Source organism: Desmodus rotundus, chromosome 6, assembly GCF_022682495.2.
Source record: "Desmodus rotundus isolate HL8 chromosome 6, HLdesRot8A.1, whole genome shotgun sequence".
In the NCBI taxonomy this organism is placed as follows: Eukaryota; Metazoa; Chordata; class Mammalia; order Chiroptera; family Phyllostomidae; genus Desmodus; species Desmodus rotundus.
The window spans coordinates 10979077-11005559 of record NC_071392.1 but is presented as its reverse complement, the minus strand read 5'-3'; the positions used below and the strand labels follow the sequence as shown (position 1 = coordinate 11005559).

At 42.7% G+C, this 26483-nt stretch overlaps 1 protein-coding gene across 3 annotated transcripts in view; it reads left to right on the top strand.

Annotated features, from left to right (window-relative positions):
- The window catches only part of CREB5 (cAMP responsive element binding protein 5), a 374435-nt gene that overhangs the window by 284441 nt on the left and 63511 nt on the right, over window positions 1-26483 (top strand). For all 3 annotated transcript variants that reach the window (XM_053927053.1, XM_024562990.3, XM_024562992.2), the window contains one exon: window positions 2453-2563. In XM_053927053.1, coding sequence (XP_053783028.1) covers window positions 2453-2563 — 111 coding nt within the window. The remainder of the gene's footprint in view (window positions 1-2452; window positions 2564-26483) is intronic.

Genomic DNA, 26483 nt, shown 5'->3' with positions numbered 1-26483 from the left:
ATTTGTTGATTCATGCCTTCATTCCACAAAGTCTTGCTGAGCACCTTCTGGGGGCCAGCTACTGTGCTAGGTGCTGGGACGTGTTGAAGAACAAGGCAGGCATCGCCTTCACAGAGATCACTGGGGTGTGATATCCTGTCTTGAAAGTCAAATGCTTAAGTAATTTGGGAATATGAGCGTCCATTTATTATAACAAAAGCCCAGTGAAGGACAGACATTTTAGCTCCTGTTCTCCAATTTGTTTCCAGAGAAAAGACGCTCAAAAAAAAAAAAAAAAGTGAACTCCTTTAGCTGGATGTTTCACCGACAGTGCTAAATGTTGCTTTGTGTTCAGCAAAGCCACTCCCATCTTCTGACCCCTTGTTCTAGTCCCCTCATCAAAGCCACACTCGTCGTGCGGAGCCTTGTTAGTGTGAAGCCCCAAACAGTTGTTTTGAAGAGGCTCTTGCTGACCCCCTATAATTATTTAGAGGGAAATGTGCAATTTTTTAGATAGAGAAGTCAGCCTGTTTTCAATATTCTGTTTAATCTGTGAGTCACGGGGTAGAAATAGTCATAGACTGAACTTTTTCTGAAGAGTGGGAAGCACGGCTGACTGCAGGTCCGGAGGCTGCAAGCAGGCCCCTCTCATGCTTGTAGTGCACGAGGGCTGGTAGCCTGGGACCCTCTGGACCGGCATCCGTGCTTCTGGATGGATGATCCTCCTCCTTTGGAAATGGGAACAAATGCGCATGTGGATTTGATTTCCCTCCAGGAGAGGGTCACCAATCAGAAAAAATGGGTCAAATGCTGCGCCAATGATCCTATCCCCCGGCCTCTGGAAGTGGGAGTTATCAGTAATAGGCATTTTTCAGAGCAATCTTCTTTACGATTTAAGAATTAGAGTACACAGATGTAGTTAATGGCACTATTTTATCATGATTTTAAAAGAGAATTTAAAAAATTAAAGTTCCTATATGGCCTGGAGATTTGGGGGAATATGGGTGTATTTTATTTTACTGAATTGGTAAAGCCTCAAAAGGTTTTGCAGAAGTACTCTAAGAACAAATAGAACATTCTTGAAATAGTTCCTTTTGAAACTGAGTTTGACATACCCCTACACTGTAGATGACAGATAAACGAATCCAGTGTCATAATCACGCCCTGCCCCTGGGGTGGGCACAGCAGGAATTGCAGTCACCGACTCTCAACAATGGAAAAGACATTAAAGGGTCATTTAGTTCAACTGTCACTCTCAACTCTGCTCTGTGAGCTTCCCCGCAGCCATAACGAACTCTGTATTTTCCAGGACTACCTAGACTGACTGTGAGCAGAAACTTGGTTCCCTAAGGTTTCCGACCATTGTGTTCATTTCCATCCTTTGACAAATGGGAAAATCTCTTGCACTGAAGAATACCCTTAGAAACATCTCATTATTTTCTGTGTGATTTCAGTATAAAATAGAGGGCGGGGCAAAAGTGTAGGCTTACACTTGTTTGTATGGAAAATAATCCAATAATTAATGATAATATAAGAATAAACTCGGAGTTTTGCATACTCCCAACTGTAAACCTACTTCTGCCCCACCCATATATTTGCCTTATTTTGGTTCTTTGAAAAGTGCTAATTTTCTACTAAACAGAAAATCTGCGTCAAACACTTTCTTCCATGACTGAAAAGGAGATTTTGCTGTATTTCCTTTTTAATAGGGACACTGTGGAGACAAAAAAAAGCCAGAACCCGATGCAGATATTTGAATGATGTTAATTCTAGACACAATGGCAGGTCAGCAGGACGATGTGAGGTCAGTTGATCATGTCATACCGAAGCCTCGGCTGCTTTCTTCACCTGCTGAAAGGCCTAGTCCCACCGTGAGGCCTGAAACGGCCCCTGTGTAGGGTCATGACTAGGTTAACAAGAAGGAAGACACGTGCCAGAGGCAGGGGATAAACACCTGGGTTGGATCATTTCAGGTGTGTTCATGAGTAAGGACGACCTACCAAGAGTACTTTTAAAATTAATTTTATTTTTACTTACTGCTAAAATGAATCCTGTCTGTGTATAAAATTTAGGGAGGGGAAAAATACCACAGATAGCCTGAGATAACCATTTGGTATGTTATCTATCCTTCCAGCATTTTTCTATGCATATGTTATTCTTTATAGCTATAAAAATCAGCATAATTCATGGTGGTTGGATGTTTTGCAAACGGGGAAATATCCCATACTTTTGTTTGGAAATGATCTACATGACAACCTAGTTCTCTGGCTCAGCGCATCTTCTATAGAAGGCGTAGCTTTGGGTGATTCTTTGATGTGGTTGGGTTCAAGGGTGACCCTTCAACAAACCATGGCTTTCTCCACAGTTATTCAAAGTTATTCTAAACGATGCACTTGAAAGAGAAATGCAGCTTTGTCTATGATCTAGGCTGCCTTTCCCAGACTTCTGACTCTGTTGCTTTCCTTTCTCTTAGATGGAGAGACAAATGTCAGTCAACTCCAACCTCCTGGGAATGCAAGGCCCGACTCTCAGCAACCCCTGTGCTTCTCCTCAAGTCCAGCCCATGCATTCGGAAGCCAAAATGGTAAATAGCACTTATAATCCCCCTTTTGTTATTTCCTGACTTTTCCTTTTGATTTCTACTCTGACTTCCACATTTGGGTCAAGTCAGGTAGAGGGCTTGGCTATGTTTTGGTGAAGAGACCTTTCTATGGAAAGGCAGTGCAGAGCCTAGCTCTTTCTTTAAGGATATTTGTTACCGAACCTTGCAGTAGATGACCGTGTAACAAGTACCGGGTTAACTCGTGGCCTTGGTGAAAGGGATGTGCAGAAGTTTGGGGAGATCCACAGGCGTTGAGGTGGGATATTCCCAAGAATGTGTGTATTTGCCCATAACCTGAAATTAAAAATAATCCAGAGTTTCTCTTCTTCAAGGGGGTCGTTGTTTCAATGCCATCCTTCCTGCCCCCACATCCTTGAAAACATGTATGTAAGCACACACTATTACGGAAATAATTTTGCATTTCATAGTTGTCAGACGTGACATTGGTTGGAAAGGATCAGAGCCTTGTTTTCTCCCTGGATAACTGAAACACGTGACTTCAGGTGACAGCCTTTGGGGACTGTTAACATCTGAGGCTTATGGGCAGTAAGGTCAGCCTTTGCAATCACAGTGATAGATTCATGCATTTATGTTCCACTAAATATTAAGGGAAAGCATTGCATCTCCAACTTTGCAATATAAAGTATTGTAAGTTTGCTGGTTTTATTTACTGAAGTTCCTTGAAGAATGCCATTCAACGTGCCTATAGTTAAATTCTAACAGCACAATTAGGCGGGCATCAGATGACAACAAAATACAGCGCAGCAAAGGTTTTAGTATCTGCTACTGAAGGATCGCTTTTGCTAGAAGTTGGAGATTTATTTGATTTGCTGACTGACCGTATTAGGGACCGTGTTTGGTGGCTGCTGTGAGGATGTGCTTGACAGTTCTGAAAATTAGCCATCAAAAAAACCCCAGTGAGTTCATTTTCAGTGGCAGCAAGTTGTTTTTTTTTTTTTTAAACGGCATTGGTCACTTTCTTTTGGAAACTTCACTCATTTAACTTGCAGTTTCTTGACCCAAGGAAGCGACTGAACTCCCAGTGTTGGCTACCTCTGGCAAATAAAATCTGTGGTCAAGAGAGTCCTCTTTGCTGTGCCACAGCCTCTGTGATGTGCCAGATGGCACCGACATCTTCAGCAAAGCTTGTTAAATCTTTTTGGAATCGGCAAATATTTTTCAACTCAAGTCCTGCAGTGCCAAACCAAATACTTGCTGGCAGAGTATAGTTCAAACTGGCATCTGTTTTGGAGACCAGAGTAATGCCATTTACTTTTTTTTTTTAAGGAAAATAAAAAATGAACTGTGAAGGTACTTAAGAAAAAAACAAAATTAAGTTATTCATGTGTGTGAATAAGTGCTCTGGTCTGAGCTTCAGATGCGATGCCCCAGATGGATTATTTCTGAATCGTCTTGTTCGGTTCAGGGTCTGTATCCTTTGGAGGGACCTCCCAGACACACTTGAGGTGGATTCTAAAGCACAATTCCAAACCAAATTTCCCTGCCAATTGATTTTCACTGGGTTTTATGCTACCACTTGACTCAGAGTGTCCTGCCCCTCTTCTTGCTGGCAAAGAAGGAAAAAATTTTCCAAAGGGAGTACAGGCTTATAATTACTTATATGTATGAAATAAAAACATATGGTATGGCAAATTAATAGCAAATAGTATCAGCTAGCGACAGAAGGGAATTGGTCTGCACTTATAAAAATAGTGTTACCCCACAAATGTTTGCCGAGTTAAATTTACTGAGCAAGCACACTACTCTGCTGATTCATGTTCTAAGTGAATAAATGTTTCCAGGCAAATGAACTCTGTGATGGCGTTGGGGCTTAGGGAACACAGCTATTCTGTCTACCCCAAGCTTCCACACCTCACCCCGTTATTGCCAATAGGTTTACCCAAAGGGGAAAATGGTAGTATTGGCCACTTATATTGTGGAAGAATAGCATTTACCTAGTTAGCTTGCAAAAGTGTTAAGTAAATGGCTTTGAATACATTACTCAGCATCTCTATTCTTATTCTGCTTGCACTATTCACTGGAGAAACCAGTAATTGCCATCTACTAACTGCACAGTATTTTCTAGCAGTTTTGGGTTACTTAGATGAAAAGCTTTTATGAAATACAAAGTAGTAAAGAAAAAAAAATCTATGATTTTAATGTCAGCCAGAGCCTCCCCAGGTTTCTCAGAACTGTGGGCTTTGTTGTTCTATGCCTAATTTTCTTCCTGTGCGAGACTGGAATGGATTCCAGATTTCAACTGAGACTCTTGTTTCACTGTTTTCAAGGACTTTTCCAAAGGTCACACATGGGCTATTGTGATGAATGCACTCTGTGGGGTGTGTTCTCAGAGCACAGGAGAAACCAGAGAGGTGCCGCCCACACACAACCCCGCAGGCCCGTTCTGCTGGGGACAGAGGTGTTCATTTCACACTCCCTGTTGGCCCCTGACAAAAGGCATCGTCCTGAATCTCTGGCGAAACTGGGAGGTCTGGGAGGTGGACAAGAGCGTAAGACAGGATTGTTGTAAAGGCAGTTTTGTTAGAAGCTGCCTGACTAGTGATTGCTTAGTAGAATATATCCATTTTCCTTGCCCCAAATCTGTCATTTCTATTATGGGAGAGAGCGTTCATCTGGGACATCCTAAATCAAGAAGCATGTGTTCTTTTGACTTAATAATGTATATTAGTATCAAGCAGTGACTTCAATGTATTGTAGCCACATCTGTCCAAGCTGGTTTTATCATAATTCTGGCAGATTATAATTTAGTTTTATGGAATATTGTTCAGAAGAATTAAGCCAACGGCCATATGGCTTCATAAATTTACAAGTGATGCGTGCATATTGGGCTCCGTTTCGGGGTCAGAGCAGACTCGGATTTGTGAGAGCCTTCCATCTTTCTAACCACCCCAAACCACAGGCTCTTCCCCCGGAGTCCTGGGATCAGTGTCTGTCTTCCATGAGAACGGGGCCTGCTGGGAAGGAAATTCATGGGCTACCTGGTGGACATTTTGACCATCCAAAGGGGAAAGGGAAGTACAGAGAGGAGTGAGCACAGAGAACTGAAAAGGGAGGACAAGGCAGAGGCCGGATGGACAGGGACACATTTCCAGCCTCTGCTGGGTACACGTGATTCTGGAATTATGTGGATTTGTGTTCACTTCTATTTGTGAGAATTAGATCAATTTTAACCAGCCGTGAAAAAGTGTTCCTTTTTTTTTTTTTTTTAAGAAAACCGTAATAGGTTGGAAGCTAAAAAAGAAGTGGGAGGGACTTGTCCATATACCTAATGAGACGTAAGCCTGTCTCCTTAATGATGAGGTGGCTATCACCATATTGAAACTCACTAAAATGGAGCCCTTCACAGAGGACTCTGGCCACTCTGCCCAGATTTCACCTTGAGTTGGGGCAGGGTCAGTGTAACCCGGGGAGCCCTGATACTCAGGAGAAGGTGTGTGCCACAGCTGTCACCTGATTTCCTCTGCAGGATGGCACCGTGACATGGGTGTTATCCCCATTTTACAGCTGGAACAATTGAAGCTCCAAGTAGTTAGAAAACTGGCCCCACGACACATCACTTAGCAAAGGCTAATGTGACAAAACCTTTTCATCAAAACATTTATCCTTTAGTCAATAACATCCTACAGCTTCCCGATATCAGTAACCAGCAGATCAAATCACATTCTTTGGGGTTAATTTATATTTATATACAAAAGGGAGACAAGAATGGCAAGGATAGTGCAGACCTGTAGATAACTTGGAAAGGATGACGAGTGGTTGGTAGTATGGAACATCCGCCTGGGTCTAACCAGGCTCTGTGGCCTCGCTGACTGGTCCAGCTTTTCTGTGTCCTTCTCCAAACACATTTTTTTCTTGCGGTTTCATATTTTCCATTCGACCAACTGGAAACTCCTTGAAGGTAATTGTTGCATTGCGTAAGCTCCATGTACTGAGAAAGACCTCATGAGTTCCTTCAGGAATTGAGTTGAGCTAGATTAAAATTATGGGAAGGAACAAAACCCTAGCCGTGAAAATGGGGGTAGGGTGGTGTGGGTAGAAAACAAGAGCATGGCTGAGAAGGAAAGGATAAAAGCAGATAAATGCTAAGTTGAGTAATGCTAAGGAGTAGCTGACTAAGTTAATTTGCTTTGAAAGATATCTAGAAAAAACCCTATCATATCTTTTCCTTGAGAGAGAAGCAATATTCCTGTTCCTTAGAAAAGGGAATTGGAATATCATTGCCCTCCTAGGAATTGAGAGTGATCAATATGCCATTTCTTCCATTGTGAGAGACTGGTGGTGCTGTATTTTGGTCATCAACTGTCAATACTTCATCCACAATTAGGTTTACAGTTTACTGAATGCAGACATAAATACATATATTAATGAACGAATGGAAGAAATGGAAAAGACTGGAGAGTCAGGGTTTTTAGAGATGGAGAGTACTTAGTAAAGACCTTGCCCAAATTCCTCATTTTACAAATGAGCACACCAAAACCTGGTAAAGATTTAGGGAGATCATGCCACCATTTTTGTGCACACAAAGCTGGGCTCCCAACTCAGGCCTTCCGTCTTCTGCCCAGAATTATGCTTTTTCCAAATCAGCTGTACGGATAGATTACTAACAGCACTTTTTTTTTCTTGGCTCTGGTTCCCTCCTGGCAGATTGGCAGACAAGAACTGGGGTGGTGTAGTGAGAAATCACGGTTAAATCTCCACTTTGTTTTGAATGTCAACCTGGGTGTGTTTGTGTTTGCCTTTCCCTCCCTAATTATCGAGGTGGATAACTGTTTGCCTGCAGTGCCCCTTGGCCACCCACTGTCCAACAGATAAATCACAGAGAAGCCCGGCTCCACATGGAGGTGCCTGGAAAGTTTGTTCACATGAAAGGACAGTCTCCAGGTAACATCTCTCTGGCACTTTTGAGAAATGCACTTCTGCCATTTGCCTTTTTGCTTTAAGCATCCCAGCTTCACTTCCTTGAAATGCAGAAATAAAAATTTTTTTTAAAAAGGTGGTTGAATTAGGTTGTCTGCTTCTTAGAAGCTGTGTGGTGAGGCAGGAAGTTCTGTTGACCTTAAAGAAGTTCTCATCAACTTTTGAGTTGCGTCGGCAGCCCTGTGTCCCTAGAGCCAAAACACAATGATTGGATGAACCAAGGTGGCCACATACTTTCAGAATTTCCCTAACCTCACAGCTGTGAAAATCCGCTGTCGAATATGCAGATAAATAGCAATTATGTAAGAGTCCATGACAATAACAACCATAAAAAATCTACATTGTCATTAATCTATATGATGGATCTCATTTGTAAAGGCAATTTGCCTTCTTAAAACACCATGGTAGAAAACAGTAATTGTTGACATTAATCAAGTACTTGTGTGTGTGTCAGAAACTGTGTTAAGCATTTTGCAATGTATTATCTTACTTAATCCTCCACCATCTGACGAGGGAGGTACTATTCTGAATCTCATTTCATACATGAATAAGCTGAGAGGATGGGTAGGTTGTAAAGATACAAGCTGGTGAGATAAATACAGGGCTGCGATGTGAGCCCGGGCCCTGGGCCCTTGGTCCTGGCTCTAAACCATAATGTTTTGCCAGCAGTGGCGATGATCATCCTATGAATTTGTACTAGTAGAGCACTTGCCAAATCACGAAGCACTTTCATATACCTGGTCTCACTGGAGCCTCATAGCAGCCCAGTAGGGTCAACGGGGAAATATGATGATCCTCATCTTATAGACACGAGAGGTGACTCTTCCAGTGTCATCCAGTGACATAACCAGGCCCTGAGCCCAAGTCTTCTTTGATTTTGCCCTGTTTCTACTATTTCATGCTGTCCCTGGTGTCCCCCTGGTGATTCACTCTGAATAAAAGCAGGTCCTGAGCCTCAAATTAATAGCGCAGGCCCAGCCATCAATTAGCTTGTGCCTATTAGATTCTCCAGTTCTCATCCACTAAACGCTGGACAGAAGGCTGACCCCGATTTCCACGTGTCCAAGACGAGTGCTGAATTTGAGCTCAGCTATTGTTTTCGAAGATCTGGAGTGGAAACACTTCTCTAAGAACAAATAGAAGGCCCAGCTCCTTTCTGTTGGCAGAAAGTATAACCTTCCTTATGTCATTGCCATTTCGCCCCTTTAAACCGCAGAAAGTTTAATTTAGAATTATATTGTGCTATTTTTAAATAAAATGTAAGTGATTCGCTTATGAGATCATTAACCAGAGCTAGCGGCTGTTTGTTTGCATTTCTGCAGAACGGAATAAATTCCTACACAATTTGTATTCCATGTGTAGACCAGAAACCCAAATGCATGCGATTATGTATTTAATATATTGTTTTGAAAATGAGAATTTAAGAGGTTATCAATTGCCTATGAATCACCAAATTCCAAAGGAAATTCATTGGCAATTCACAAGCAGGAAAGGAACTTGGGGATTATTTTAGCAAAATCCTTTCCTTTGCGAAACAAAGACCTAAAGCTCAAGTTAATAACTTGTCCAAGGTCACATAGCTAATTAGCAAAAGAAGGGGAATTAGAACCCAGATTCTGGGTTTCAAGTGTAAAGAACTCCACTCTCCATGTGCTGGTCAGGAGTTTATAGGAAAGCCATCTGTCAGTTGCTGTGACAGTGAACTTTCTAAAGGGGGTGTCTCCTGAAGCATTTTTTTGCAGAGTTTGGTTAGTGAGGCAAAGTAGCTGGGGTAGAAGTGGGTGAATAAGCTTTTTTCCCCTTTTATATCAACTGGGAATTGAAACTAATCATCAGGTTGCCCAAAGGAATGGGCCCAATTCTCCATAATTCTTCCTGAGACTCGGGGATCTTGACGTGAGACCACTAAGCTATTCTTACTTGTCATCCAGAGTGTGGGTACACTCTTGGCACCTGGCACAAGCTACCTTCATTTTGCCTGCCACCAAGCAAAACTAAACTTCCTGTGTCTCATCGCTGTGTATTTTGGGGCAGCGTGGATCTTAATGGGCTTTCGGGGACCTGAGTTGTGCTGGTGTGGAGCGGCGACAGAGCCCACTGCTCACACACACCTGGGTGTGGGCATGTCCCTCACAGTCGGGTCTCTTCTCTTGGCTGTCCCCGCTCCACCCGCATCCGCGGGTCCTCACGCACCTTCAGACATTCTCCTAGGACTCATTGTCTTCCCAGTTTTATTTCTTTCTCTTTCTGCCAGTATCTGCCCTGTTTTGGTAACCATGGCAATAGGTGAAATACAATCCCATATTTGCTGGCTGCCTCTGTCATCCAGCCCAGCACGCGCATTGCCTTGTCTTGTTTTGGGTTTGTTTAATGTTCCCCAGCCCGAAGTCAGACGCACTTGGGCAAGGACGCGGCACAGGGTCTGCTTCAGAACGGCCCCTCAGACAGCTTTCAGGCATGTCTCCTCTGTGTGTTTACGTGCGTGTGTGCGCATGTGTGTCCCTGTCTGCTTTGGGACACTGTGCAAATAAATCCAGCTTGTGTCAGAATTGGCAGGGGAAAAAAAAGAAGAACATTCACAAATGTGGTTACAGGGAAGTTCTGCTTTGGAGAGATATATTTCAGTCTTTTTCTCTTGGAATTTTTGTAGCTTACACTTTCCCAGATTTTTGCCAGCACAACTAATAATGAAAGTTTTCTTTGCACTTGGCGGTGATGGCTTTGCCTTGATTTGGTTTTGTATGTGGAGAGTACGGAAGATCTCTCAGAAATTGCGTGCCTTGTGGAGGCTGGAAGAAGGCAGGACACCGGGGCAGATAAAGGAGGCAAAGTTTTTCTAAAGATTTGGATTTTTTTCTTAAAAAATCAAAAAGAGACTGCAATCTTCAAGTCTAAAACTAACAAAGCATGCCTTTCTCCTTGGTATCCTTTTAAAATTGTCTTTTTATTAAATCCGCTGTTCATTTGAAAAGCTAGGTTGTGTATTTGCCTTAGTACGAATAAGATGAATCATTAGATTCTCAGAATAGTTAAGTCCCAAACGTTAAAAATAAACATCAAGAATTTTGATTTGAAAACAGTTTTTGCAGTCACTGGAAAAGATGTGTTTAAGGGAGATACGATTTTCATCCAACTGTGGCCTTGGATCCTAGAGATTAACAGTGCAACCAAAGGGGCGAGGCAATAACCTGATTTCAACAGAGCGCCTTTCCTGTGAAGTCTTCTCGAGTTCCTTAGTGAGACAGGAGCCACGCCTGCTGCTAGGTTAGACTCCGTGTGTACCTTTTTATCTCGTTCCTGTAGAGCTTTATTATGTGCCATTGTCTATGTGGCCGCCTCACCGCTAGCCTGTGGACCCCTTAGAACAGAAGCCAGTGAGATTCAGCTGCATGTTCCCAGATTGGTTCTCTCCAGCACATTCTGTGCACCTGATAAATGTTTGTTGATAGAACGAAGGAAGGGAAGTCTAATACACGAATTTAGAGGAAGATGTTACTGTGACTTAGTATGTCACCCCGCACTGTGGGCTTTTGTTTTGTTTTGAAGTTCCAGGGATAAGGTGGAACGTGTCAGATGGTGGATTCAGCAATGGTAGAACTTCAGGACCCATGACAAGTGGGTGGGAAAGAGATATTTGAGCAGGTGGGAATCCTCCCCACAGTTTCCCAGATCCCTACATTGGTGCCTGGGGGCTCTGCCAGCCACGGCCAAGTGTAGCTCTGACGACAAGCCCTGCCTGCAACCTCTGCGCCCTGGACACATCACCACATGAAGATGAAATGTTTTATCTGAAGGTGTTTGGCTACTTCAATATTGAGATTCCCCTCGGTGCAGGCCCAAGACTCTAGTACTTTTTAAAACATAGGTAAACTCAGGATTCTGATGTAGTTTTGGTTCAGGATTAATTCACAGTTGACCCTTGGACAAGGCAGGGGTTGAGGGTACAGACCCCCACATACAGTCGAAAATCCACATATAACTTAAGTTGGCCCTCCGCATAGGCGGATTCTAAACGGCGATGGAAAATACCGTTTTCAACCGAAGGTTTGTTGAACTCGTGGATGTGAAACCCAGGGTAAGGAGGCTTGACTGTATATTTATTGGAAAAATGTTGTGTATAAGTGGATCTGTACAATTGAAACTTGTGCTGTTCAAGGGTCAGCTGTTTTGTGGCAAACTATGGGGATACATTAAAACGAAAAAAAGTTCTTTGTCTTCTTTTTCTGTTCATATATGTAATGTATCAAAATTAGGTATATACTAAATATACAATTTACATCCTGCTTTTACAAAGTTTCATGTGATATTATGAGTAGTTTCCTGTATCATTAAGTAGCTTGTGAAAGCATTTTAATAATTATATAATTCATCCTATGGTATCACGTAAAAATTTAACTGTTTCTTGTTTATATTTCTTGAAATTTAGATTTTCTCTACAAGAAATAACCCATTCACTATAAAAATAAACAAAAAATTGATCTGAAGTTATTGAGTTACATTTTTGATTATTTCCTTTAGGATAGATTCCCAAACTTAGAATGACCAGTTCTAAGGGAACAAATATTTTAAAGACTTTGTATATATGCTGTCAAATTTCTTAAAATGTATACTAACCTTACTTAATTCCTGCCTATAGACAGAAGGTATTTATCTTATAGTATTTTCAGAAGTATTAAGCATTATCATTTTTTAACAAAATCTTCGCCAGGTTTGTTTGCATTTCTTACACTGTGGGTGATGTGCACGTCTTTTTCTGTATTTCTTGGCCACTTAATTTTTTCCTTTGTTACATTTCTGTACTTTAAGGCAATTTTTCTTACTTGGGGTCAGTATTGGAATCCAGGGAGCAAATGATAAGAGTAGGTGGTCTCCCCTCCACTGCATTTTTCAAGTTCTTATTAATTGGCGGGCTTTACTACCTTACTTTACCAATTGTATGTTTGTTTCTAAGACTAATGCCTACCTTAAAATAACTTAGGTTTTTAGTATATTATTTCATTTTGCTTATTGACTTTCACTTAGAAACACAGTGTTTTGTGGATTTTTGAAAAAAAATCTCCTTAACTTTTTTGATATTTATAGTGTTTCAGCTTATTTATTTCAAAAATATTGGCTTCTCTAGGAATATCAGTGTGGCTGCCCCACAATTTCTGTGTTTATCTGCCCCGCCTTTGTTTACTTAGTATCTTAGATAAACTGCAGCTATGGTTGCGTCTTTCACAATTACCTGAGGTAGGATGTCCAGGGATCCCGCTCTTATCCCATTTATGAGAAATCAGCCTCCGACTATTCTCATGTCACCAGTCTCTATGTAAGTATATGGACTTACATTGATTAAGCTCATTGCTGGCGGTGACATGTTGCTGAGTCCATTCTCAAGCAAGGATGTTAGACAGGAAATATAAAACTGCTTAAGCCCCACGGGGTCATATTGTTGCTGTCATGTGCTGTTGAGTCGGCTCTGACTCCTGGTGACCGCACACTCGGGTGATGTCCACAGCGTCCTGTTTTCAGCAGCCCCACCCCACTCCTGTACACTCACTCCCACCGCGTCTTTTATGGAGTCGACCCATCTCGTATTTGGTTTCCTCTTTTCCGGCTGCCTTCTATTTCTTCCAGCTTTGCTGACTTTTCCAAAGAATCCTACCTTCCCACAATGTGCCATGAATGTAGTAACATTTAAGGTTTCGTGAGTCTTCTGTTAACTGTAGCCTCCTTACTAGTACCTAGGTTCTCTGAAGGGAGGCATCTGAATGCTAGTACATCGTTGCCACAAAATATCTCTTTGTCAAATGAATGAATATGAGTAATTAATTCTATGATACTATCAAACATGCACTGAGTGCAGATTGTGGGCCCCATCGCCTTGTGGTTTCCATTTAGTGAAGACGCAGTGAGGAACTGCATAGAACGTACTTAGACTCGGCATTTACATGTATTATTATTTAATCCTCTCAACTGTCCTGTGAGGTCAGGATCCCTGTTTTTACAGGCAAGTAAACTGATGTACAGAGCGCAGGGCCCAGTCACTCAGCCTGCAAATGGCAGACGGACAACTGGAGCCCAGCTCTGGGATCCAACCCTTCCATGCCAGGTCTTTGGTTTGGCAACTTAAAAATAGCATGGTAACTGGCTTCCAGCAGGGGTGGAAGCATGGAAGCAGTGGCAATGACTCGGCAAATATTTATCATTAGCATCAACTCTGCCCTAGGCCTACTTTCTATTTTTTTAAATCCTAACTTGATATGTTTATTGATTATAGAGAGAGAGAAATGCAGGGAGGGGGAGATAGAGAGACAGAGAGAGAGAGAGAAAAAAACATTAATCTGTTGCCTTCTGTATGCACCCTGACCAGGGATTGAACCCACAGCCTAGGTAGGTACCCAGGCTGGGGATTGAACCCACAACCTTTTGGTGCATGGGAATGATGCTCAACTGAGCCACCTGGCCAGGGTAAGGCCTCCTTTTCATTAAACATTAGGCCCCTGACATTCCTGAGGGTTTTGGCTGATGTTGTTATGAATCCCCAAACCCATGCATGTGGTACATAATTTCCCTGCACCCAGCACAACAAGCAATGAATAAAAACCCAATTGCAATCCTGGCCCTGGAGGGAGGGCCAGACTCACTGTCATATCCCACCCAGAGCTGTGCAGCAAATTCAGTTCAAAAAATGTGCCCCGGCAGAAGTTCCAGTTACTATGATCATGAAATTTGAGGGTTATCTTCTAATATTTGAAACCTCGAATACTAAATTGGAAAATACAAAGTCTCAATGTTAATAATGACTGCTAGCTCATATTTTAAGATATATAAAACATTCTTACACCTTTCACTAGACTATCAGGTTAACCTCTTATGGAGCCATAGCTGTCACCTGGAATTATGAATAAGGTGGGGTGTTTTTGTTTTGTTTTGTTTTGTTCTTTTGAGCAAAATAAAGCATTAATGGAGAATAGAGACCAGAGAAGCAGACAGCCTGACTTCAAATCCTAACTGCATGACCTGGTTGCTTAGCCTCTCTGTTCCTCCTTTCTGCATCTACAGAATGGGGATAATGGTGGGGCCTCTCTTAAAGAGTGCTTCTGCAGACTGAACAAGGTAATAACGGGGAAAGCATTTGGCATAGTACCTATCTCTCTACGAGGTCTGTCCAGAAGGTATCCAGCCATGTAATATGAAAAATAGAGACATCTATTGAAGAAGATATAAGATACAAGAAACATTGTACATAGGACAGTGACGCCTCAGTCCTCTTCAAAGTAGGCACCTTGGGACCTCACACAGTTCTCCCAGTTGCCATTAGCTGCCCTGTTGTATTTTCCTGAATCTCATCAACAGAGATTCAGGAAAATCTCTGTTGAAATCTCTTCCTTTTCAAAGGTAATTGTAGTTTTGGGAAAACCCAGAAGTTGCAGGGTGCTAAATCTGGGCTGTAGGGGAGCTGGGTCACCTGGGTGATTTGATGTTTCATCAAACAACTCTGCAAAAGAGTGATGCATGAATGGGCACATTGTCGTGATGAAGCTGCCAATCACCAGTTGCCCATAGCTGAGGCCTTCTGAATCATCCGAATAGTTTCCACAGGGAATGTTCAAGCTTAATGCAAAATTGGATGAAGATTCGTTGCTCTACTTGCTCAGTCATTTTGAATGCAATGGCCACACAGTACACATGCTCACTCAATGGCATCTACCGCCCCCACTGACTAGTACAGTGAAGTTGTCATTGTTCACGCATGGACATTCCAGTCCACTCTCTCTGGCTGCCAGATTACATTGATGTTGCACAATCCATTCTTATCCTATTAACAATGGCTGGAATTTTTCTGATAGACCGTGTGTGTGTGTATGTGTGTGTATTAAAATATTTTTTTCTTGCTTTAAAGCATACTTCTCTTTCTCTCATGGGTTTGACTCATTATGTTTAAAACATACTTGCATGGATGTAACGTACAGCATAAAGAATAGAGTAGATAATTTTGTAATAACTTTCTATGGTGACAGATGGTTTCCAGACTTCCAGTGGTGATCATGTCGTAAGGTACTTAAAAGTCAAATCTCTATGTTGTGCACCTAAAACTAATATAATCTTGTACAACAACTATGCTTCAATTAAAAAGAACGCACATGTACAAAGTTCATGGTCTAATAGAAGAGGAGAGTGAGACTGAGAGAGGCTAAGTACCTTATTTTTGATCAGTGCATTAAATGTCTGTGCACGTTAGAGACTTGGGTGTGGAAACCCAGGGGAGTGACACAGCTGTTGCTCTGAATTCACCAATTCATTGAAATACACAGGAATAAAAAATGACCTTAAAAAAGTTTTTCATTAAAAACATTTAAAAAATAGAGTTCAGCACAGCATATTTTAAAATTTCAAATACTTGTTATTGTTTTACAGTTTGTTCGCAAACATATAAATATGAAAACATTTTATAACATGAAATATTTTAAAGTTAAAAGTTAGGGCTAAAATTACACAAAAGACCAAAGGCTCACCAAGGAATATATATATTAAATTCCATTGCCTAAAATAGACTTTTACTATGTCTGTACAAATTACTTTAAATTATACAAATATTTGGACTCTGTCTAGCCGTGAGACTCAACTATGTACCCTAAAATGTCACGAGCAGTGCCATGCCAACATTTGGCATTTATTTTTTTTCCAAAACATCCAGGATCATTATAACTTTCAGTGAGAGCTTCCCTTATGCTCTGCAAGTAAGCTTGGAAGAAATGCTGGTGAAGGAGGGAGAGAGCTGCCCAGGACCAGGGAGGGGAGGCGGTTGTCTCTGGGACATGGTAAAGGGGGCTCTTTGCCAACATACCCTTTGGAACAGCCATACCCGTGATAACAGGGTGTGAAGACTTGATTATTTTCAAGCCTGATGAATGAGTCCAGCTGTTCTGTAGGCCAGTATGGGGTATGTGAGAACATGGGATCAACAGCAAAAGCATGTTTATCTCACTCCATCATTGCAGTGAACTTTATCTCCTGGGAATTTTCTTAAAGAGCAAGTCTGGACAGAGTCATGGCTTAAGGACCAGGAGTCTATAAGTGAGTTGTTCCTAAATTCCAATTATGCAAAGAAAGGGCATGCATTTGTAAGGAAAGATAAGCTGAAGGGCCGTGCATGCTCCGTAGACAGAGACAATTTGTCACGTCACCACATTAATCTGTTAGTTCCCACTCGCTTGGTTCCACGAGATCTGTTTTGTAGATTTATTACATACATATGAAGAAATCTCTCTACCAGTCCACAGAGCCGCCAGTTCATTTATTCATCCTTCCATTGAGAAATTCTTTATCGAGCACCTCTAAAATGCCAGGATTATACTTGGTTTTGGGGGATAAAACTGGGCATAACTCAAGCCTTTAGGAACTCACAGTCCAAGGAGGGAATCAGATAGATAAATGGACAACTAAGTGTGTTGTGATGAATGTTATGATCAAGGCAAATACAAAGTAGCCTCTATGGTGATGGTGATGAGACCTGTGTGGCCCTTCAGGCAGTATCTCCAAAGGGTCGAGCTCTGATGCTCTCCAACACAGTAGCTCCTACCTATGTGTGGCCATTGAAATGTTAAACTCATTAACATAAAATACTGTTTAAAATGAAGTTCTGAGTTGCACTAGTCACATGTTGAGTGTTCAACAGGCACATGGGACGAGTGGCTACCATATTGGACAGCAGAGAGAAGGAACATTTCCATCATCACAGAAATTTCTGGGCAACAGCCCTGGTCTAAGCAGATTCAAAGGATGGAAGGGGAAGGCTTTCCAGGGAGAATAAGCAGAGTGAGCCAAAGCCTGGAGGTGCTGGGGAAGAAATCACATTTAAAAGATAGCTTTTAAATTCATTTTAAAAATATGTTTGCATGTATTGAGTTGGCCAAAAGGTTCGTTTGGTTTTTGCTGTACAATGGCTCTAGTAGCACTCAATTGTCTTTAACATCATTTGAAACAATTTTGTTATATTGTATTGTGATAGCTGTCATATCAGCATGCATTAAAAAAAACTTACCAAAATTGGTGAATTGTTATGTAGCCATTTTAATATTGAAGATGGCAGAAAATATGCAACATTTTTGGCATATTATGCTTTATTATTTAAAGAAAGGTAAAAAGGCAACTCAAATGCAAAAAGATTTGTGCAGTGTATGGAGAAGGCGCTGTGACTGATCAAAAGTGTCAAAAGTGTTTTTAGAAGTTTCGTGCTGGAGATTTTTCCCTGGATGATGCTCCACGGTCGGGCAGATCAGTTGAAGTTGAAAGTGATCAAATTGGGACATTAATTGAGAACAATCAACATTATTATCATATGAGAGAGAGCCAACATACTCAAAATATACAAATCAATAAAGTTATTGGTGAAAATAAAAAATGTCTCTTTTTGTTTTATGGAAAAAACTAAACAGACTTTTTGGCCAATCCAATATGTATTAAAGGAGCATTTGTTGTTTATGCTGTAGCTGTGGATTTTCCAAAGATGGATAAGACACAGTATCAACCTCTATTTAACTTATGTTTATATGGGCAAGGTAGAAGCCATAATAAATTACCAAGAAACTATATTTTGAGTGCGGAGGAGAGCCTGATTATTGGGTGTTGGGAAGAGAATCACAGGATCAGGCCAGACTTCAGTCTTCCTGAAGTTGTTGTTTTGATCTGGGTGTTGAAGAGCTGTTAGGGTTCAAGCAAGGGCGTAGAGTTAAATTCCTTATCTTGGTTTAAAAAAACACTTAAGTTTCACAAAGTTCTTCCAGAGTTAGGGTCCAGCAAGCAATGGAGACGCCGTGGGCTCTCCCCACTGGCATACTCATTAATGCCTTTCTGCGGGGACTGGCGCTTATACAATGGGGAGCTTATTCGGCTGTGCCAGCTTACATGGAATAGCCTCCCTTCTAAATGGTGTTAGCATGGATTATTGGGGGAAGCTGGAGCCAGATCTTGTTTGCATTAGGTGGCAGAAAAAAGGATTGGGGAGGGGACTATTAAGGATTATGCAAATCACTGGCTGATATGTAGGCTGGAAACTGGAGACTTTTGTAAAAGCAGCCTGTGCATGCCAATAAATTTGAAGCCGTTCTAGGCAAGTTATGGGGCAGATGACTTACACAGATCCAATAAAAATAGCAGTAAATGATTATATACATATATGAATTTTACTCTCTGAATTGTACAATCAGGTCTTATAAAGCTTATCGCTGGCCATTTATTCCCTGAAATTACAGATAAAGACGCTTCCCTGTTCAGTTTGGTATTTTTCCTTTGCAGGAAGTGCCTACAAAGTGCAGCTGAGGTCTTGCTTATCACCAAAGCCACTTGGGCTTCCATTTCTAGGATTATGATGTACTTTGTTGTTAGGGAAACAGCAGTCACAGAAATTTGTTTGAAGGAATTCATTTTGGAAGAGGATTCCAGGGAGTGACAGAGAAAGTTCTTAAAAAAACTACTCTGAAGTGCTCTGAGACTCAGGCTGAGACCAGGTCTTTAGAAATTGTATGAAATGGTGAGCAAAATCAGGGAAAACCACTTTTGCAGATCAGTGTGTAAACCCTCTTTATAATGAGATAACCCAGGCTTGCCTCTTCATCCTTCCCCAACAGAAAATCCATCCTGATGTCTAATTCTTTAGAAAACAAAAGGCAGTTGGAAAAGGCGTGAGTGGTTTGGGAGAAAAGGAGAATTTTTTTTCCCATTATCACTTAGAATGCAATTTCCAAAATGTAGTTTGGTATTTATCCAGGCAAAAGGAATTCCAAAGGGTGGTGTTCTATCTGTACTTTGTGCTTCGAGCTTCTCAGGACCAAGAACACATGATGAACATATTACCTGGCCACACAGTGAATTTTCTACGCACGTGTTAAATTAACTGATTTCTACCAGACTACAGGTCGTTGAGTTTCTGAAAGTGCTATGGGGCGGAGCACATTTCAAAGGGTTTACAGTGTTGCCGGTGGGACTTCACAGTGGATCCTTCTGCAAACAACCCCGTTAAGGCAGACCTGACTCTCACGCAGGAGTGGTGTCCCCAAAGTGTGTTTTAAAGTCAGTCATTCAGAACTCAAAACACTGCTTTTCTCACACGGAAGGTCAGAGATGTTACTTTCCCAGGGCTGCCCACAAAAGCCTTTTATTCCTCAATGTATCTGAGAGAGTCCCTGTACATGTGTTGAGAGGAGAATGAGTAGTATGGAACAGGAGCCCCCTACCACCATCCCTGGGGACAATGCTTTTTATCTGCTGTGGAGGCAGCCACCTGGGCTGCAGCGGGAAGAAAAGGAAACGGTGTTTCTCTCTGAGGGGAGCATATGCCTGGTACCGCCTTTTGCAGCGTGAGCCTTTTTATCAGTCAAGATGTATTACATTTTAAAAAGACAGCTCAATACCTCTGGAGTTAAGAATGTTTTGAACTTTCTCTTCTTTTATTACTGTGAGCTCCATTATGGCTATTCCACACCATTACTGGATTTAGAAACCAGAGGAATGATGATCATTTGACCATAGAAATCAATGTCCCTGGGATTCGTCATTAGCAAAGACACGCATCTCCTATCGGCTTAAGATATTGACATTTTCATAGCCCTTAAAAATAGCTGCAGCATGCTGTTCTCACATTCGATTGATATATTGTGACTTTTTGATGTTGGAGCAATTGATTGATTCTTTTTAGCATCAGAACCAGAGACAGGAGTGATGGAGATGACCTAGAGAAAGATTAAATCTTCCCCCTGCAAGGACCGAACTAATCAAAGTGATTCTGTATGCTTACTTCATCTCAGACAGAGAACAAGCCCTTCGTCTTTGATAACAACAACGTTTTCTAACACTTCCGTCCACCTAGACGCTGTCTCTATGATTCCTTAAAACATGTTCCTGCCCCTCCCACCCTCATTCACCTCTGATGATATACTTGGGAAATTTGCAACCAGTATCACAGACTGTTTCTTTCTTGATCTTTGTTTTCATTGTCTGAGAATTGAGATGACAGTGTAGACCCTAAGGTGCTATGGCTAGTTGTCCATGGTGATCAAGGCTATTTTTTTCTAAATCCTCACCTGAGAATATGTTTTTATTGATTTTAAAGAGAGAGGAGAGGAGAGAAAGAAAAAAAATATCAACATGAGAGAAACACCATTTGTTTGCCTCCTGTACACACCCTGACTGGGAATCGAACCCCCTACTTGGGTATGTGCCCTGACCCGGGATCGAACCCATAACCTTTTGTTGTACGGGACAGTGCTCCAACCAGCTGAGCCACCCAGCCAGGGCAGTCAGGGCTATTTTTGAAAACAAAACAAAACAAAACAGAGAAGTGGACAACACTTAGAAAACTGTTTCTGCATTGGCTTGTCGGAGCGGCAGTAACAAAGCGCCACAGACTGGGCAGCTTAAATAACAGAAATGTATTACCATTCCGTTATTACCATTGTCTCTACCGTATCTCTACGTTGCCATTCTTACCATTCTGGGGGCTAGAAGTCCAAGGGTAAGCTGTCAGCAGGTTTAGTTCCTTTAGAGAACTACAAGGGAAGGCTCTGTTCCAGACCTTTCTCCTTGGTTTGTTGCTGGCCACTTTCTCCCTGTGTCTTCACACGCTCTTCCTCTGTGTGTGTGTGTGTGTGTGTGTGTGTCCCAATCTCCGATTCTTATAAGGACAACAGTCATATTCGATCAGAGCCCATCCATATGACTTAATTACCTCATCAAAGGCCCTTTCTCCAAACATAGTGCCCATTAGAGGTACTAGGACTTAGGACTTGGTACTAGAGCTTAGGACTTCAACATGAATTGGCCAGGAGCGGGGTGGTGAGAACTCAGCCCATACTAGTTTCCAAAAGTAATATGAAAATTATTTAAATCTTAAAATCTTAACCAAAACCCTGACCAGGACCCTGTGATATGCCTCTGCAAAATCTTATCTTGAATTCCAGTGGAAGTTCCTTGGGAATCTGGAAGGCCTCAGCATGCTGGGCTGGCCTGTCCAATGAAGAACTCTCCCCTGACAAGCACGGTGACTTGCAGATTGGTTTGTGTATGAATCTTGAAAGCAGGGCTAAACTAGGGTGAGACGAGAGAGGTGCCAGGGTACAAATTTAATAAATCACCCACTCTCAGGGTAATGCAAAGGATGACTTTGCCCATTAGGAGAGTAAGTGTCCTCTAAGATCACGTGCCCTGGGTACCTCTCTTCCTCACCCTAGTCCCATCATTTCTCCAGAGGAAGATGAAAGCTGTCCATATGTCGTATTCGCATAGCTCTTTCAGCCGTGTTCTGGCCAATACGCAGTGTTTAAGTATTCTCCGAAGCAGGACCAAAAGTGTGATTGTTAACAGGGGATGTTTAATAGGGTGGGAGCAGGCCCCTGAGTCCATAAGTTGTTGTTTGCCACAGCCACTGAACCAGGAACAGATTTTTGAGGTCCACGTGCCATATCTCTACATTCACAACCCAAGGGGACTCTTCCTTTTATTTGGCCATATTCTAAGCCACATGCTCGATGGCCTAGAGAACAGCATGGAGTTTGGGAAGCAGAGCAGCGCCCCACTGCACGAGTCCAAGCCAAGGTGAGGTATGATGAGGTCTTTGTATTGCGTCAGTGCCGTGACCCTGCCCAAAGGGTCCAGCTGTATCCTGAGAGCTGAGAAAGAGCAGGCACACCCTCATCTCTATCCATGGCTGTGGCCTCTGTTGTGACCTTGAACCCATGTCTGCTATGACAGGGCAGAACCCCGCGGCCTGGAGCAGAGGTATCTGCACCTCCAGAGCAAGGGGCTCGGAGCTGTCTAGAGGGGAGAGAGCTTTCCTTCCCCCCCCCTGCAGCGACTGAGCTGACAAGTGGCACGATTTGTGAAGTGATGAACCCTGCTGTTTTCTGATACGCCAGCAGGGTCTGCTTCCAGGATTAACAATGTCCCGTCACACAGGACACCTTGGCTCCCTGTTTTGCCGAGAACGTTCCTTCCCTCCTCTGAGAGCCCGTCTGGGGGCTCCGGTGAGGGGGTGGGGACGGGGTGAGGGTCCAGCTCCGCACTAGCGTAGGGCCTGGATGTGAGATAGCAGAGCCTGGCAGACTATTTCCTTGTTGCGAGGGGAAGAGAAAACTGTCTCTCGCCTTCCGTCTGACTCTTAAAAATGTGCTGTAGAATTTCCTTTAGAAGTTGGTCTCTAAGGAGATACAAAGCTAATTTTACAATGGGCCCCTTTTTATAGTGTTACATAAAATTTTCCCCATTAATATTAGCAAGACCAAAGTCTCTAGCAATACAAGGGGAAAGAAAGCTCAGTTACAAGGGCAGCCCGCATTCGATCACGCCACGGAGAGCAACAAGAATTATGTTCAGCGTGGCACCAGCCTGTGGCAGCCCATTTTAACCCCGTGAAGGCTACTTGGATTGTGTCTTGCAGCTAAATTACATAATCTGACACCTTGCTGCTCAGAGTGGGGTCCCTGAACCTGCAGCATCCGCATCACCTGGGGGCTCGTTGGAAATGCAGGATGTCAGGCATTCTAAATGTAAACCTGCATTCTAGTAAGGCCCTCAGGTGATTCATAGGCACCTCGAGTTGCGAGACGCTCTGATCTGATCTGGGTACCATCGAACCTGCGGAGATTCTGACCCTAGACAGGAAACCTCGAGTGGCCCACTGTACTCAAAAGCTGCTAATTAGCTTAAGCAGGTGTGTCACAGAAGATGGTTTTTTCCTGTCAAGTCCTTTTGTAGTTGTCCCTGACTTATCCAATCTTTTTAAAACCCCCTCAGTTTCTAATGAAGCTTAATTGATTAGCTCTATTTGTGAAAAGCTCAGGCCCTCGTAAGTACACACTCCCACTGGGTACACAACTAAATAGTTTATGAGGTAATTCGTATTTTAATGTCTTTCCTAATGAGCCCTTTCAGTAATGAAATTCCCCCGAGAAAACGCGTTCCTGGTTCGCAGGCGTTCTCGGGATTCTGGGCCAGGGAGACTGATGGATGGAGCTGGAAGCTTTAGGCTCCCGTGTAGAGAAGAGTTTCGGTTCTAAAGAAGTCCAAATTAAAAAAACAAAACAAAACACTAAAGCAAGGCTCTTTCAGAGCTTATTTTCTAAGCCCCTATCTTCTCAATCATTTTCCTTATAAAAACGTGGCTTTTTTTTCTGGAAGTCCTTGTCTTGGGTGTAAGTAAACATGGGGGGCTGCCAATGTGTGTAATTTCACATGAGCGAGAGGGACAGATGGAGAGGAAGAGAAAAGGGGACACACACAGACACCCCCCCACCGCCTGTGTGCACACACAGTTAACCCGACCAGTGACTCGATGGTCTCTCATCGTCTATATGTTAAGTATCCTCAGCAGCATCATTTCTGTAATAGATGAAGGCATCAATCACTCTTCATTAAGACTAAAGCCCAAATGAATTTCATGATGAGAAAGCAGCGTTTAGAACTGCAAAGTGGCCGAGCAACCAGGCAGTTATCTGCGGCGTGGCAGAATTCTGTCCAAAGGGAGTTTGGTACTACCAACGGCCTGTGTGTGAGGAAGCAGAGTCACGCAGGTCCGCTGGCAGCTGTCTGCAACCTGTCCAGGTGAAGGGACTCACCTTCCTGCTTCCAAGCCCAAGCAGAGAGAAGATACACACACTCTTGAACCCTAAGTTGAAGCCAGACACCCAAGGCAAGGAGGACCCACCCCAGCACATTGTTTTCCAGTTTCTTCCTCTGAGAAGGTTCAGACAGTTGCTGGGCTAGCCTGGCTGACAGGCTGCCTGTCGCCTGTCCTAGAAATGATGGAGAGGCAGAGCTTGACCCTACTTTGCAGAAACAAGGATCAAAGCCTCCCAGCCTGTAACGGATGGAGAAAGGCAGCCTTTGTTTACCAGTTTTGCCCTTTGATTTGTTAATAGCACCGCTCCCTGAAGCAACAAGCTTTCTCAGTGGGATGTGAGAGATGAGGATCTTGTACATTGTCGGAAAGACCCCTTTAGAATCATTGTTCATAGGCGGTGTGGTACCTGTTCCCTAGGAGAAAAGCCAGAACAGTATGACAGGGTCAGTGAATATCCCAGTTGGGCCTGTGGCCATGGGGCTGATTTAAGATTATGGTTTTTACCTGATAGCATTGGATAAGCAGGATAAAAAATAATGATTTAATAGAACATGTTTTGGCAACATGTCTGTAGGCCACCTGGAACAGGGTCAGAGAAGAGCTGTAGTGTTTTGTCTTGTTTTCCTACAGGTACGGCCTGGTTGCCTTCCTGGTAGTCTGTGCAAACCCTGATCTATACAAGGCAAAGATAGTGGTAAATCCCTATGTCTGTGGGCATCTTGGGTGTTTTATGAATGAGGCAAATAAATAGATGTGTTGGACGCCTTTAACATCCCAGTTGTAACTCTGGTTGCCATCGTGAGAAAGAACAATGTGTGGGTAGGGAAAAATCTCTCGACTCAAAGCCAGACTTGGCAATCTTTGAGGGCAGAGGTTGTATTCTGTTTGTGACTCTATTAAAACTATTAAAACTAGAGAGAAGGCATCCTAGCCAAGGAAGACAAGTTACTAGAGCTCAGTGTTGTGAAACAAGAGGAATTTGAGTTCTGGAGAAGACTCTTCAAATGCCCTGAGCAGGTTTCGTGAAGGCGACTTTGTGGTGGAGAAGTGAGACCTCATCATCCCCAGAACAAATGAAGCTAGAACTTGGCATGGGAGCATATTTCTGAGCAAGGAAGCCTCTGCTCACGGAGATGTGACTTACTACGGGGTGCCAGCAGGGGAAAGCAGCCTACCTGTGACCCAGCCTGTGATTAGGAGTTTAGAATGCCTCATAGGCCCCAGAGGGTCTTGGCCCTCTGGACAGGGAGCTTGTGTCTCTGAGAAACTTCCTGGAAAGGAACTAAATGAAAGAAGGGATGAAAAATCTCAGTGCAATTTTTTCTCTAGTGTCAGAGCTGGCTTTTGTGCAAGGACAGAGAAAGCAACCAAAGAGCAGGTGGCTGTGATTTTTTTTTTTTAATTGTTTGATTTCACAATGAAGATTTAATGCTCTGGAAAGTTAACACGCTTCTGCTGAGGCTACCTTAAGCCAATTGCATCTATCTTTGAGGGAGAAAATTGGGAGGGGGACTTTGTGAGCAGAAGCCAAGCCTGGCCTTGTAAGGAGTGTGCTCTAACTCCTTATTCTCTGGGCATTGGCATCTGTGAAAGCCAGGGCCTCAATACAGAGTGGTAATTACAGCAAGTTTTCCAAACAGCACTCTGGGTGAGACAAGTCAGCTCCTTCCCATTTACTTCTGAGTTAATTGGCATTTAAACTCCAGTCTGCAGGCCAGTGATTTATTTTAATAATATGTTAGCCCCATGGCAGGCCCATGACTTCATAGCTGCCGCAGTGGAGAAAGGGCACACCGCCCTGGTGGATGTCTCAGTGCTGCGTGTGGCTGATTTACAAGGCGCTCCTCTGATCTGAGTCACTCTTGCCTCCTCCGCTTCGAGCCCCATTGGGTGGCACCTAGCTTTTGGAGGGTCCACCTGCTTAAAGGGACAGTTAAAGGATGTGGGCTGAACCCAACTAACTTGGAGGAAATTATTCTTAACCAAGAAATTGTTGGATACGGCAAATTATGAGGCAGTTTGTACACTGGCCAAAGTGGATCAGTTTCCATATGTTCGTTGTATGTTGCCTTTATTAAAACAAAAGACCACAGATGCTGGTTTCAAATCAGTCTTTACTGTTTTGCGTTCTATCAAATATCATGTGCATTTTATAGGTCTCTTTATAACAATGTTCATATTGATGGAATCAGCTGATTTTTCTTTAAGATTATTTTCTGTTTATTAGGTTGCTAGGGGCACCTAATTCATCAGTAAGAGCAGAAGAAATGTTTAATGCACTTGCCAGATTTTTGTGCAAGACAAATAGTTTTACATGTCCCAGAAGTAGAATCCAATTGGCCAAGAAGTTGGCTAAGTTGAAAT